Raw genomic sequence first — 12,540 nt, 5'->3', positions numbered from 1 at the left:
TCAGAGGGTCTGCGCAGATGAGACACTGGACAGCTGGTTTTACGTTACTGGCTGTGCTACAGTTGTTAGCTACACTGAAAGACAGGGATCAGTTTAGCGCACAGGCTGTGGAGATCTACAGTCACAATCGGATCTGCGCACGTTTGCTCTTAACATCAACACTCGTGAACAAACATTCTCGTCTGCGCAGAACATGCATTTTCCATAACTTGGCCGCACGGGACATGAGTGACGGTAGCTAGACGAGGTTGAAGTTAGCTTCTTACTCTAAAACGCTGGGCCATTTCCCTCTCTGAGAAAAGGTTAGTAAGTTAAAAGTATTTAATCAGAACCTAGATGAAAGTAATTACATGTAACGGTGGTATTTAATGCCTTGTCTTCATGCACGGCGGTTTTGAAAACGGCATTGGTGAACCGTCCAGTACAGCAAGCTGGCTACCTAATGTGGAGTGGCTTGCTAGCTGGTTATAGTCGGTAACCGGTATCATGCCTTTGTCCAGCTTGCACTAACCAACCAGCGAGCTAACTAGGAAGATTCGGTCTCTAAGTAGATTGTTAGTACCACGGTTTTGGACATCGATTTTTATGTTGTATGGAACACAGCTTTCATCCATGTGCATCGTCTGGATCCGTGATCCAATAGGAGGAAGGCTACGTCTATACAACATTTTTTTCAGTTTTGCTATTTTTGTAAGAGTGCAAATGAGTTACTTGCTAGCTAGGTGTGTGTCACCCATAATTCGGACTGATGGATTTTACAGGCTCGCTGTTAAGATAAATGGATAGTGATCATGCTGATGTGGCCAAAAGGGGGGCATTATACGAGCCCGTTCGTGAGTAGAATTCAGTTGGGTTGCAGATCTATTTCTACAGCGTGCGAGAGTTAAGTTTACCCATCCTTGTGTGTAAGCTTCAGAGTACAATGCATTAGAGACATGTTGTCCAAGGCGTCAGAGGTTATCGGTGAGGACCTTTTAATTTTATGTGGGCGGTCCGTCTAGAGATTGACGTTAACTGTCTGCACCCACCATAACCGGAAGTTGAGAAACCGTAAATATAATGGACGTTCGTGGGCTTTGCTCTACTCCTAAGAATATTTTCTCAAACATAGGGGTACAGTCCTTTTATCAACACCGTAAAATAACTTCTGTAAAACATTGACAGAGTCACGTGTCACACTCGACCTGCCTTTTCCCGAGGCTCTTGGGTAAAGTTGTTCTGATTTACCTCTTTGGAAAATGTCTGCCACCTGTCAGTTGTATAGGGTGCTTTTGGGACAGCCGTGTGGTACCTCAACGGGTGTCTGTAACTCGTGTGTCAGACTCATTCATCTCTTTAGCCTATTGTGTATATTCGTCATATTGTTTAGGCCTACTATTATTCACTGCTGCGCTGTGTTTCAAGTGTATTTCTGACCCTAGCTTTGAGTCCACTTTCTGTGCCTATTGGCTGTCGTGTAACCCGCATGTAAAGTACAACACAATGCAAATGGCTCTATGTCTAAGACACATAGGCCTACTAAACAACTCGCTTTCACAATTCAAAATATTTTTCTTTCTCCCCCATGGCTGCATTGGTCTTCGGTCTTGACGTCCTGAAGTCATATCCTTTAATTTGTAGCTCCCATACCTATATCCTTTAGCATAAAATAAGTACAGTCTTCTCCTTTGGTGCTGTAAATTAGAGTAGATGCCATCTTTGTTAGTGTTGCAGATAAGAGTAATATATCAAGTGCTGGTGATAGGAAGGAAGCATAACACTTGCTAGCAAGTATGTCAGAGATGAGAAGAGTATAACTCATTTCCTAATTCAGAAATTAACTACTTCGACGTGCAATGTAAGCAATGGAAAAATAGACCATCTTCCTCATTGTCTGAGATAAGAGGAATATAATGGAATCCTTTCTGAGAACACAGAATTCCTTTTCATTATTCGTCCTGTGGCACTGAAGCGCCAGTGTAGAAAGGAAAATGTTTTGAATTGTGAATTTAATTTTGAAATTAAATTTAATTGTGCGAGTTGTTTAATATGTGTCTTACACACAGAACAGGGAATCAGGAGTCTAACCTGGCTGGCTGGAGAGTACTGGTACTCTTCACCACCGGCAGGTGTTTGAACTAGCAGTGAGGCAGCAGGGGTCAGTAGCTACGTATACTTGGCTAGCTGTGTCTCTGGAGTGAGCAGCTCCATGGTCCCGGATAGGCCTGTCCAAAGTGCCTTTTGGAGTGTCCAGGACACACGGGTGGGATCAAATCCTCCAACCATAGCTCTTTTCTGTATACACGGTATTTAAGCATTGAACCTTTCCAATAATAAAAATGACAAAACATGACATTTTTGGCAGTTGTTTCGTGCTTTGAAAGGTGCAAGGGCAAACCCAAACACAGTCCTGTGTGGTCCACTCAATGTATTAGCCTTTCATTTTCACAGTGGTGGGAGGTGCATTTGTTTGGTCTGAATAGCAGAGATAAGGACAATGCATTTAACTCTCTTGTACTTGTCTTCTGTTGAAGTCATTTGGGTTTCATAGACACAGCAGTGCCTTTGTGATGCAATAATGTGTCTTCAGCCTATACACTGTGAATAAAGAATAAAGATGAATGTTGTTAGAAGTGATTTTATCTGCCTAGGCACATAATGGGGGTAGTGGCTCATAAATATCGTTATATAGGTAGCCATAGTTACTTAGCTAGGAGTGTGTCAGCTAGATGGGCAGTAAAATACTTGCTGAAAAAAGCAAGTCAGTGTTGCATTCTGCCATAACTTCCATTGACATTTATTGTTGAAGACAATGTGGAGCTCATAAAACATTGATGTGTATACTGAGTCACAACACTTTTCCCAGGCATTTCTCTTTCTCCTCTTATATACAGTTTTGCCTGTTAAATTTATGCACAGTTGCTAGATATTAATGTCTTTTCTAAATTTGAAAAAAAAAACAAACTCAGATTGGAGTATCTAGACATGCTGGGAGTCATAGTTCATAGATCAAGTCAGGGAATTAAATGAAAGTCTTTGTTTCCTATGAATATTTTTCATTTAATGAGTTAAACTTAAATTCAGTTCTTGATTTTAACTATTTGAAATTAAATTGACCCCAGCACTCCTGGAAATGTGTAGAATGAGCAAAATATTCCTCAGTGTCGTGCCATCTATAGAAAGGGACTTTTAAAGGCCAGTGTGATCACTTTCTGATCCAAGGAGTTAGCAGTCCTGGCTCAGATTCCATATTCTCTCCTCCCTGTCCCTATCTGAAATCAACTTATAAATGTATGTGACCTATTTTGAATCATATCAGCAGTTTAATTGCTTCAGATAACAGATTCAATTTGATTAGATCGCCAGATAGTTGTCTAATTTATACCATATAAAACTTAATAATTACATTGTCAGTATTTTAATATTTCTGTTGTTAGGAGAAGCAAGAATGGGAGATACCACCAGGACGTTTTCAGATGTTAAAAATGTCATACTCTCCGCCCACAAAAATACAGGTGCTGAAGATAAAATTAATTTCTACAATAACTGGGCTGACATCTATGAGCAGGTAATGAATCAGTGGTCGGTGATATTAACTTGTGCTCTCCATATAGCCGTCCAGTTCCACAGAAGACCACATTGAAACATTTACAGTATATTTAATGACATTTTGTAACGACAGAAAAACTCACTTTCTGTGAAGAGTTGATACGCATTCTCAGTGTCAAACGCCATTTTGTACAGGACGTAGCATTACTGGATTATAGGGCTCCAGCCCTAGCTGCAGAGTGCCTGTCCACATCTTTCCAGGGGAACAGAGAGGATGCGTTGGTACTGGATGTGGCCTGTGGCACAGGCCTGGTAGCCACATGGGTAAATACTGCCATTTTCCCTCTTCACACCAGGGTAATCTACAGTAGTTTGGGAATTAATTTACAATATTATTTGCCAAAGCTACATTTAAAAACAGTAGGAACTCATTCATGGCATCCACTGTATCATGTAAGGGGTGGAAAACATGCATGTTTTCTGATCAATGGTTTTTGTGTTCTACAAGCCATCGTGAGGTGATTCTTCAATTTTAGCATGATGCATGATGAAAAACACGTTTCTCCAATATTTGTTCTTTTTCATATTTCATCTGTAGCTGCATAAAAAGGGATTCCGGCATTTTGTAGGAGTGGATGGCAGCAATGCCATGCTTGAAGTGGCTCAGAGCAAAGGACTTTATCAGGAGCTGAAGCAGAGCATGCTGGGAGTGACAGCACTGCCTGTCCAGTCTGGTATCTTAAAATCTTTGCATCATTGTTCCATTGTGCCCTTTAACCAACAGCAGAAATGCTTGTTAAAATTTATGCCATAGCTCTGATCATGCCGGGATACCATCAGGTATCATCACTGCCACAATTAATCTGCTTGCGTTAACATGTTTTAGTCGGTTTTTGGTATTGTGTGTTTTTTTTTCTCTTTGTGAAACCAGCTGTTGCAACCACAAATTATGGTCCCGTGTGGTATACGAACAGCATTGCTCTCAATTTTTTTTTTGTTTTTCTTCTTCACTTCTTTGTTTTTCCTGCAGGAACATATGATGTCGTCATCATTGTTGGGGCTCTAAGTGTTGGTCAGGTGCCGGTTACCATCGTTAGAGAACTGTGGGAGGCCGCAAAGCCTGGTGGGTATTCCCAGAGTGTTCCATCCACACTGAATGTACAGGAGACCCTCACCATTTACGAATTTGATAGCTCAGCACTCTTTATTCCCTTCCATCCTTCTTTGCTGCCAGGCCACAGAACACAGTCCCAGCACCAGTGGCCTTACATTTATTTTCCGTATCATGTGTTTAGTGCATTGAAATGTGCATATGAGTCACTTTTAGTAGCATTTTTTTCAATACATTGAATGTGTTTTTGGTGTGTCAGATGAAGAAATCCCTCTTTGTGGGTAAGTCATTGTTATTGATACTGTACAGCAGCGTTTTCCAAACCTCTCCTGGAGGACCCCTTTGTCCTGCATGTTTTAGATCTCTCCCTGCTCCAACACAGCTGATTCAAATGATCAACTCATTATGAACTCCTGAAGCTGCTTAATAACAAACTAATTTAAATTTTAAATCAGTTAAATCAGCTGTTTTGGAGCAGGGAGAGATCTAAAATGTGCAGGACAAGGGGTACTCCAGGAGAGGTTTGGGGAACGCTGCTGTAAAGTATTCACAGACAGTCCTCATTCATACGAATCTCTGGAATGTGTTGCCTGCGAATGGGGAGGGTCTCAGGTACTGTATGTATTTGTTGTCAGTTCAGTACAGTGAAGGGGAGAGACAATGCACCAAAATGTCTTCTGCAGGAGGCTACGTGTGCATGACAACCAGGGGTAACGCAGACAACAGGGAATTCAAAGATGAGCTCGAGCAGACTCTGAGTGAGATGGAACAGGATGGACTCTGGACACGTGTTTCGGTCATGGAGGTAGAAGACTGGGAGAAGGCCGTGTCAGAGTGTGAGTCTGGGTACATACCCGGAGTAGTTTACGTGTACAGAAAGTCAGCACAATGACAGAGGCCCATCTGAAAAATATATGCTGATAAAAAATGTATAAATTAAATTGAAGGTATAATAACTATGGAGTACGTACTCATTTATGTGGTAAAATAGGACCCATGATTAGCAAATGTGAGCAGTATATTTCTTATCGTGTTTAATTCTGTGTCTGAGCATGTACTACCACTATGTGGTGAATTTTTCCAGAGGTGTTCGTATTGAGTCCAATGATTTCTATCAATCAATCAATCAATTTTAACACAAAATGAAAACTTACAAGGTCAGGGATTGTTCTAATTTCTTGTGACATCAATCAATTTATGAATAAAAATGTATCTAAAATGTATGAAAAGCATTTTTATGTATCTACTGTCACACACTATCAGCAGCAGACAGACTTATCCAGAGCAACTTGCATAGTTTACAGTTCCTTTGCATCTTTGCCCATTTATGTAACTGCATATTTACTGAGACAATTTGGGTTAAGTATACCCTACTGCTGCATTATGCCCAGATCCCCATCGTCACACCACTGCTGTGTTATGCCCTTCTATTCACCATTACACCACACTACTGTATTACACCCTGCTCCTCAGCATTACACCACACTACTGCATTACACCCTGCTCCTCACCATTACACCACACTACTGCATTACACCCTACTCCTTATCATTACACCACACTACTGCATTACACCACACTACTGCATTACACCCTGCTCCTCAGCATTACACCACACTACTGCATTACACCCTGCTCCTCACCATTACACCACACTACTGCATTACACCCTACTCCTTATCATTACACCACACTACTGCATTACACCCTGCTCCTCAGCATTACACCACACTACTGCATTACACCACACTACTGCATTACACCCTGCTCCTTACCATTACACCACACTACTGCATTACACCACACTACTGCATTACACCCTGCTCCTCACCATTACACCACACTACTGCATTACACCCTGCTCCTCAGCATTACACCACACTACTGCATTACACCACACTACTGCATTACACCCTGCTCCTCAGCATTACACCACACTACTGCATTACACCCTGCTCCTCAGCATTACACCACACTACTGCATTACACCCTGCTCCTTACCATTACACCACTTCTTCATTACACGTACTTAATGCCAACCTCTATCTAATATTTTCTCCACATCTACATGCGTATTGCTATTCTTCTTCAAACAGTTATCCGAAACATCCCAGTGTTCCTTATTTGCCCTGTGTAGATGTTTTTGTGTTGAGCTGAGCTGAGCTGTTGTACCACCCCACCCACCTGTGTAAAAGAATCCTTTTCAAATTAAATTCCACAGGAGTTGGAATACCATCAAGTATATTTCAGCTTGTTATCTGTTGCACTTTGGGACTATGCTGTTCATTCAAGAGTGCAGCCCTGTCTGCCTTTCATCAGATTTAACGCACAACAAATCATTTCTTTTTCTACACTTTGCTTTTTCCAGATCCCCTGTTTTAGCAGTTTATTTTTGCCTCTGAATTGTGGAAATGTGCAATTTTGATTGATTGCTCCATACAATAAATCAACTTAGTTTCTTTTCAATTCTTTATTAGCGTTGGCCATTTTCAAATCAATGAGGCAGTGTAATTAGCATCTCATATACATAGAGAATGTCAGCATTCAGGTAAGATCAGATTAATAACAGTAAAATATAATAATCATGTTAACAGTGTTTACTCCTTCTGTATCTTTTTATATATTTTTCCCCTTCATGTAGAAATGGAAACAGTGGCTAGTACAAAGAGCAAAATATACATGTAAATATACAAAAATATGTCTTCCAGTAACAGTATTTAGCAAAAATAAAATGTTGGTACCATAGAAATAGAGTGACAATGGTTCAATTAAAACACTGGGCAGCCATAGCATAATGGATCTAATCAAATTGTTGTGTTTAATGCATTTATAATTTTCAGCGAACACAACTAAAATGAGTAACTAGCTACAAGGTAACAAAGTCTTGTTGAATTGTTCAAAGATGTTTTGGATCAGATTTTCCTTTGTAAGGAGTAATACATTCTGAAAAGAGTAGGCAGAGCGGGCGACAGTGAATCCCCTCATTTTTTTTGTTTTTCAGCTCTTAGCTGTAATGTGACGATACTGTTTGTATTTTGGGGGGAGCATCTAACTCAGTGAGCGACACTACCATTCTTGCTAGTGTGTCCTCCAGGCATCTGAGCACTGGGACAGCATTTATGGGTTTTTTTTGGGCTCAATTAGGATGCCATTTTGGTTAGGCTAGCTTTACTTAAATGAGGTAGAACACTCAAGCACTGTGATTATGTATCTATGATGCCGCAGTTAATCCCAAGAGCTGGGATCCTCCCGGAGGTGTCTGTCTTTCACACGTAGTTCTTTATCGCATAGCTGCTGTGGGTGGGGGTCTTCGCCAGCGTGTACCTGGTGGGGTGGTTAACCTTCTCAGGTGGGCAGGTCGTGCAAAGGACCGCCCCTCCGAAGAGCAGGAAGCCCGCGGTCACCCAGCCCACGTACAGCGCCGCTCCGAGCTCTCTCTTCAGAGCCTCGGGGACCAGGGGGTTGTAGAAGTCCTGGATGATGGAGCTGGCCGTCCAGGAGACGGGCACCAAGGTGGTGACGCCCGAGAGCATGAAGGTGATCCCGGAGGCCAGCACCACGCGAGCCTTGACCCGAGGGTTGTCCAGGCAGTTGGTGCACTGGGCGCCCACAAGGAATATGAGAAAGCCGAGGCAGGCCAGCACAATGGTGATGACCACCAGGCCCCTGGCCGCCTGCAGATCAGGGGACAGGTCCAGCAGGGCGTCGTAGATCTTGCACTGCATCTGCCCCGTGCTCTCGTACACGCAGTTCATCCACAGGCCCTGCCAGAAGACCTGTGCCACCACGATGTTGGTCCCTATGAAGGCCGTCACCCTCCACATGGGCAAGGCACATATCAGTATGTTGCCCACTAGCCCAATCATGGACATGGTAATGCCCAGCACTTGGAGAGCCATGGCTGCTGCTGCTGGGGGGATCTGACATGAAGGAAACAGAGAAATAAGTCATATTAAGATAGTATTCTGAGTAGTGGTTACCATCCTAGTCTCTGGACATGAGGGTGTGGTATGATTAATTAATGCGAATAGTCAAAGGTGCTCTGTGTTAAACAGTTAACTGTGATAGTCCCCTTTATAACCACTTTGATTTCCTGTTCCAACTTAAGCCATTAATTGTTAAGAGCATTTTAACATACGTGCAAATGTCTCTTAGCTCATTATTTATGATGCAGAACCCTTATAAGAGTGGATTTACTGGAGTAAGGTTTCACACTAGTGCACCAACAGGTTTCACCACTGGATGGCAGTATACCCCAGGGATCAACAAGCAGGATTTGGTTGTTTGCTCTTGTAAGGAAGATGTTCTGCCAACATTATCTAGTACTCCTTGTTTTTCATGTGGTACTTAATAGAGTATTTTGTCAACATTGTCTTAAAAATGTATATTAATACTGTTCAAGAAGTTCATATTCATGGGAATATGAGTGATATCACAATGTTTTCATAATGAACCATTAACTAATCATGTGATTTTGTCAAAATTATGGCAAGGTATCAGTATTATGGTATTTTCACATCATGCACATACCCAAGGTGAATGCAAATATTGTTTACATTTTTTTACAAAACATATCTATGACTTGAGCACCAAGGCAATTTTCCCCCTTCAATTTAAAGTCATGACCCTCAGATTCAGAGTTCAGTTCCTTTACAAACGATGAAATCATGGTAGAAAAGAGACCCTGTTGGAGATTTTCAAATCATTTCACCTCAGAAACATAGGTTTTATATTTCCACCATGAGAACCTGTGCAGTTTGGGCCACGCCCAGTATACCCAGATACTAAGAGCTGCTGACATGGGAACATGACATTACAGTTAACATTCAATATTCTTGAAATAGGTGAAACAAAATACTTTTCCTCTTCTGTAGGGAACAAAGAACCTGCTAATCCAGATGCTATTTCAGTGCCATTTCATTCAATGTCCTTTGGATGGATTAGGGCTCTGAATGAGGTTCACCTTAGGTGTAAGTAGAGGCCAAGAGACAAAAAATGAACCAACGTATAAATCAGATACTTAACATACTAAAACTGTAAAAGTAAAATCTAAGAGTCTTTTTAATGGGGTTTAAAATGGATTTAAAATGGATGGATTTAAAACAGATACCTGTAGATTAATAATATTTTATGTAGTTCATATGTCCCTCTTGCCTAATTTTAACACACTGCTTTTACATTACATCATTTATTCACTGTTCACTGGTAATGAAATACATTATGTTTATGCTGTGCCGATAAATTATTTTTACATTCTCTGTCAAAATTTTGACCTTGCAACCATGTAGTAAAACACATCGTCACTGTCTTGCTGATATTTGCATGAGACAATATGCAAATGCAGGCAACAAGTCTGCTAGAGTATTAAGTTATCTTAATACTCCTGAAGTTTCCATTTAAATACATCCAGTAGTCAGTTATAATGTAAAGGCAATCCGACATCGAACCAGTGTGTCATGGGTGACAAATTTCACTTGAACTATTTGTAAACATGCGATGTCCGCACAGAATGTACCGCGTTTCTATGAAACCATTGCCTGACCAACTGGTTTTTCTGACCTGTTTACACTTCAGGGCTGTTTCCTTAAACATGAGCACTATTACAAGGTGAAGCAAAACCATTAAATAGGGATTTTTATTTTCTTCAAAACCTACACACAAAAAAATCCATGGAACAGATTTGAATGTGATATTCCCTTTTATTTCTCTTTTACTTCTCTTTTATATATGAACACACACAGACACAGGCACACACACACACATTTATATTTATATATATATATATAACAAAACTGACAAACAATATGTAAAACACATAAAGATTTCTAGTGCATAGCATTGAAGAATTTGTGTAAATATACCTAAAGTGTTTGTTAACTGCTTATCACATGAAAAGGAAACACAACAGAAAAACATATCTACTTCATGATCAGAAATACTTCACAGCACTACACTTATTTGATGTGTATTCCTCACAGGCGGCTTCAGCAAATACAATATATAACAAACACTCTACATCCCTCTTTCTTTCACAAACACCTTGCACACTTCACTCGAACACTAAGTATGTACACATTTAATGTTGTCATACACAATACATGGCTATGTGCATATTCACTTTCAAAGTGCATTTTTTCCTGTATATCCTTCATTCCCGCAGAAAAAGGAAATGTAAGAAGATCAAATGAATGTACTCATGGGTGTCCCTGTGTGCCTTGTGATGCTTCACAGGTATGTCTTTGTTGGGGTGGGAGAGCTTGCAGGGGGTGCCGCGCTCCGCTGAGAGCTTGCTTGGCTGGTCGGTCTTGATGACCTCACAATGAGGTACTTCACGGAGGGGCTCTTTTCTTCCTCTTTGTGGGGACAGGAGCTGCAGAGAAGCCCCCCGCCCAGGATGAGCAGGATCGAGGCGCCCCAGCCTAAGTACAGGGAGGCCCCCATCTCTCTCCGCTGGGCGTCGGTCATCTGGGGGTTATAGAAGTTCCTGACGATGGAGCTGGCTGTCCAGGAGACGGGGATCAGACAGAGGACCCCAGTGGCGATGAGGACGGCCCCGGCGGCGATGGTTATCCTGGCTTTCTTGGCATTGCCGGTGATGAAACTGGTGCACTTGCCCCCGGCGAAGACCATGAGGAGGCCTACGAGGCCCATCATGATGGCGAGGGCGGTGAGAGCCCGGGCCGCCTGCAGGTCGGAGCTGAGTGCCAGCATGGAGTCGTATGCCTTGCACTGCATCTGCCCCGTACTCTGCACCACGCAGCTCATCCAGATGCCTTCCCAGATGGTCTGAGACGTCACGATGTTGTTGCCGATGAAGGCCGTCACCCTCCACATGGGCAGGCCGCAGGTCGCGATCACCCCCACCCACCCCAGCACCGCCAACGCGCTGGCGAGCATCTGCATCCCCATTGATGGCATTTTGAAACCTGCTTCCCTCTCGTTCTCTCCAGCTTTCTCCTGCCGTGACCAGCTGAGTGACTGAGAGTTTTACTTCCTCTTTGGTTGCACTTTGCATGCAGTGTATTCACTGGGGGTGGAGACAGCAGGGTGTTATATATGCCTTTTTGAAGAGAGGAGGTGTGTGCTCCTGCAGCTACCAGAAACTTGCTTGCCTCAGTACCTGATCGGCAGGATTCTCTCTTTCTCAGAACAAAGGCAGTAGGGCGGAGGGGGGTGGAAGAGTAGGGGGTGGGGGTTTGCAAAGGCTGTCCACAACATCCATCAGAAAAGCTTTCTGCTTCAGGACACTGAAGAGAACATACATGTGATGTGGAATTCAATGCACTTGCAATGCATTTTGGTCTTACCTTTCAATTGTACATGTGACATCATACTACTTACAGCATTTCTTTAATTTATTGCTGCTTGTTTACCATTCTCTGTGATAGAATTCTTTGAAGAACATATTTGTTTGACCTCTCAGACCCTGTATCCTAGATTACATCCAATTTGTTTTAATTCAGATCTGTAACATCTGTGTAGTTTGGGTCTAGTGGTTTGGGTAAGGGATCTGCAGAAAAATTTGCATTGTACATGAACCTTCAGACTTAAAGGAAAATACCGTCTGTCACTTATAATGCTGAAAACGCTACGGTCCTAACCCCCACCCACTATTTATAAGCTGGGCAGCAGTACAAATGTGGCAACACTTGGTTTCTGACTTTTGAGATTTGAGAGCCCTGCACGCACCAGGAAATAAACTAAATAATCCAAATTCAATTCAGTCTCCCTTCCATGGGTATTACATTGACAAGCTGCACAATGGAGATCAATCTGAATGTACACAGAGGAAAGGTATTCTCCTCCTTGACTCCGAAGGTAGTTACCACACATTTGCAGGTTGCATTGTCTGTGAATGAGGTCAACAGAGAGTGTCTTTGTCACTCAACCAGTTTGTTCAG

At 42.2% G+C, this 12,540-nt stretch overlaps 3 protein-coding genes across 4 annotated transcripts; 1 reads left to right on the top strand and 2 right to left on the bottom strand.

Annotated features, from left to right (window-relative positions):
* The first annotated feature begins 86 nt into the window (after positions 1-86).
* On the top strand, positions 87-5,851 carry mettl27 (methyltransferase like 27). Of its 2 annotated transcripts, none has more exons than XM_036525201.1 (6): positions 87-302; positions 3,417-3,547; positions 3,724-3,852; positions 4,127-4,262; positions 4,559-4,651; positions 5,323-5,851. In XM_036525201.1, the coding sequence occupies exons 2-6, from the start codon at positions 3,428-3,430 to the stop codon at positions 5,529-5,531; spliced, it is 687 nt and encodes a 228-aa protein (XP_036381094.1). In that variant the 5' UTR covers positions 87-302; positions 3,417-3,427; the 3' UTR covers positions 5,532-5,851. The 2 variants fall into 2 exon arrangements, with proteins under 2 accessions (XP_036381094.1, XP_036381095.1); XM_036525202.1 differs by lacking the exon at positions 87-302 and adding an exon at positions 1,056-1,207.
* A 2,054-nt stretch (positions 5,852-7,905) lies between these two features.
* cldnj (claudin j) lies at positions 7,906-8,538 on the bottom strand. Its single transcript, XM_036523468.1, has one exon. The coding sequence runs from the start codon at positions 8,536-8,538 to the stop codon at positions 7,906-7,908; it is 633 nt and encodes a 210-aa protein (XP_036379361.1).
* A 1,940-nt stretch (positions 8,539-10,478) lies between these two features.
* LOC118774808 (claudin-4-like) lies at positions 10,479-11,646 on the bottom strand. Its single transcript, XM_036524327.1, has one exon. The coding sequence runs from the start codon at positions 11,555-11,557 to the stop codon at positions 10,865-10,867; it is 693 nt and encodes a 230-aa protein (XP_036380220.1). The 5' UTR covers positions 11,558-11,646; the 3' UTR covers positions 10,479-10,864.
* Positions 11,647-12,540: the final 894 nt, after the last annotated feature.

The sequence above is a fragment of the Megalops cyprinoides genome, chromosome 3, assembly GCF_013368585.1.
Source record: "Megalops cyprinoides isolate fMegCyp1 chromosome 3, fMegCyp1.pri, whole genome shotgun sequence".
NCBI classification, from domain to species: Eukaryota; Metazoa; Chordata; class Actinopteri; order Elopiformes; family Megalopidae; genus Megalops; species Megalops cyprinoides.
Note: the sequence above shows the minus strand (reverse complement) of the source record. Positions and strands in the feature narration are given on the sequence as shown.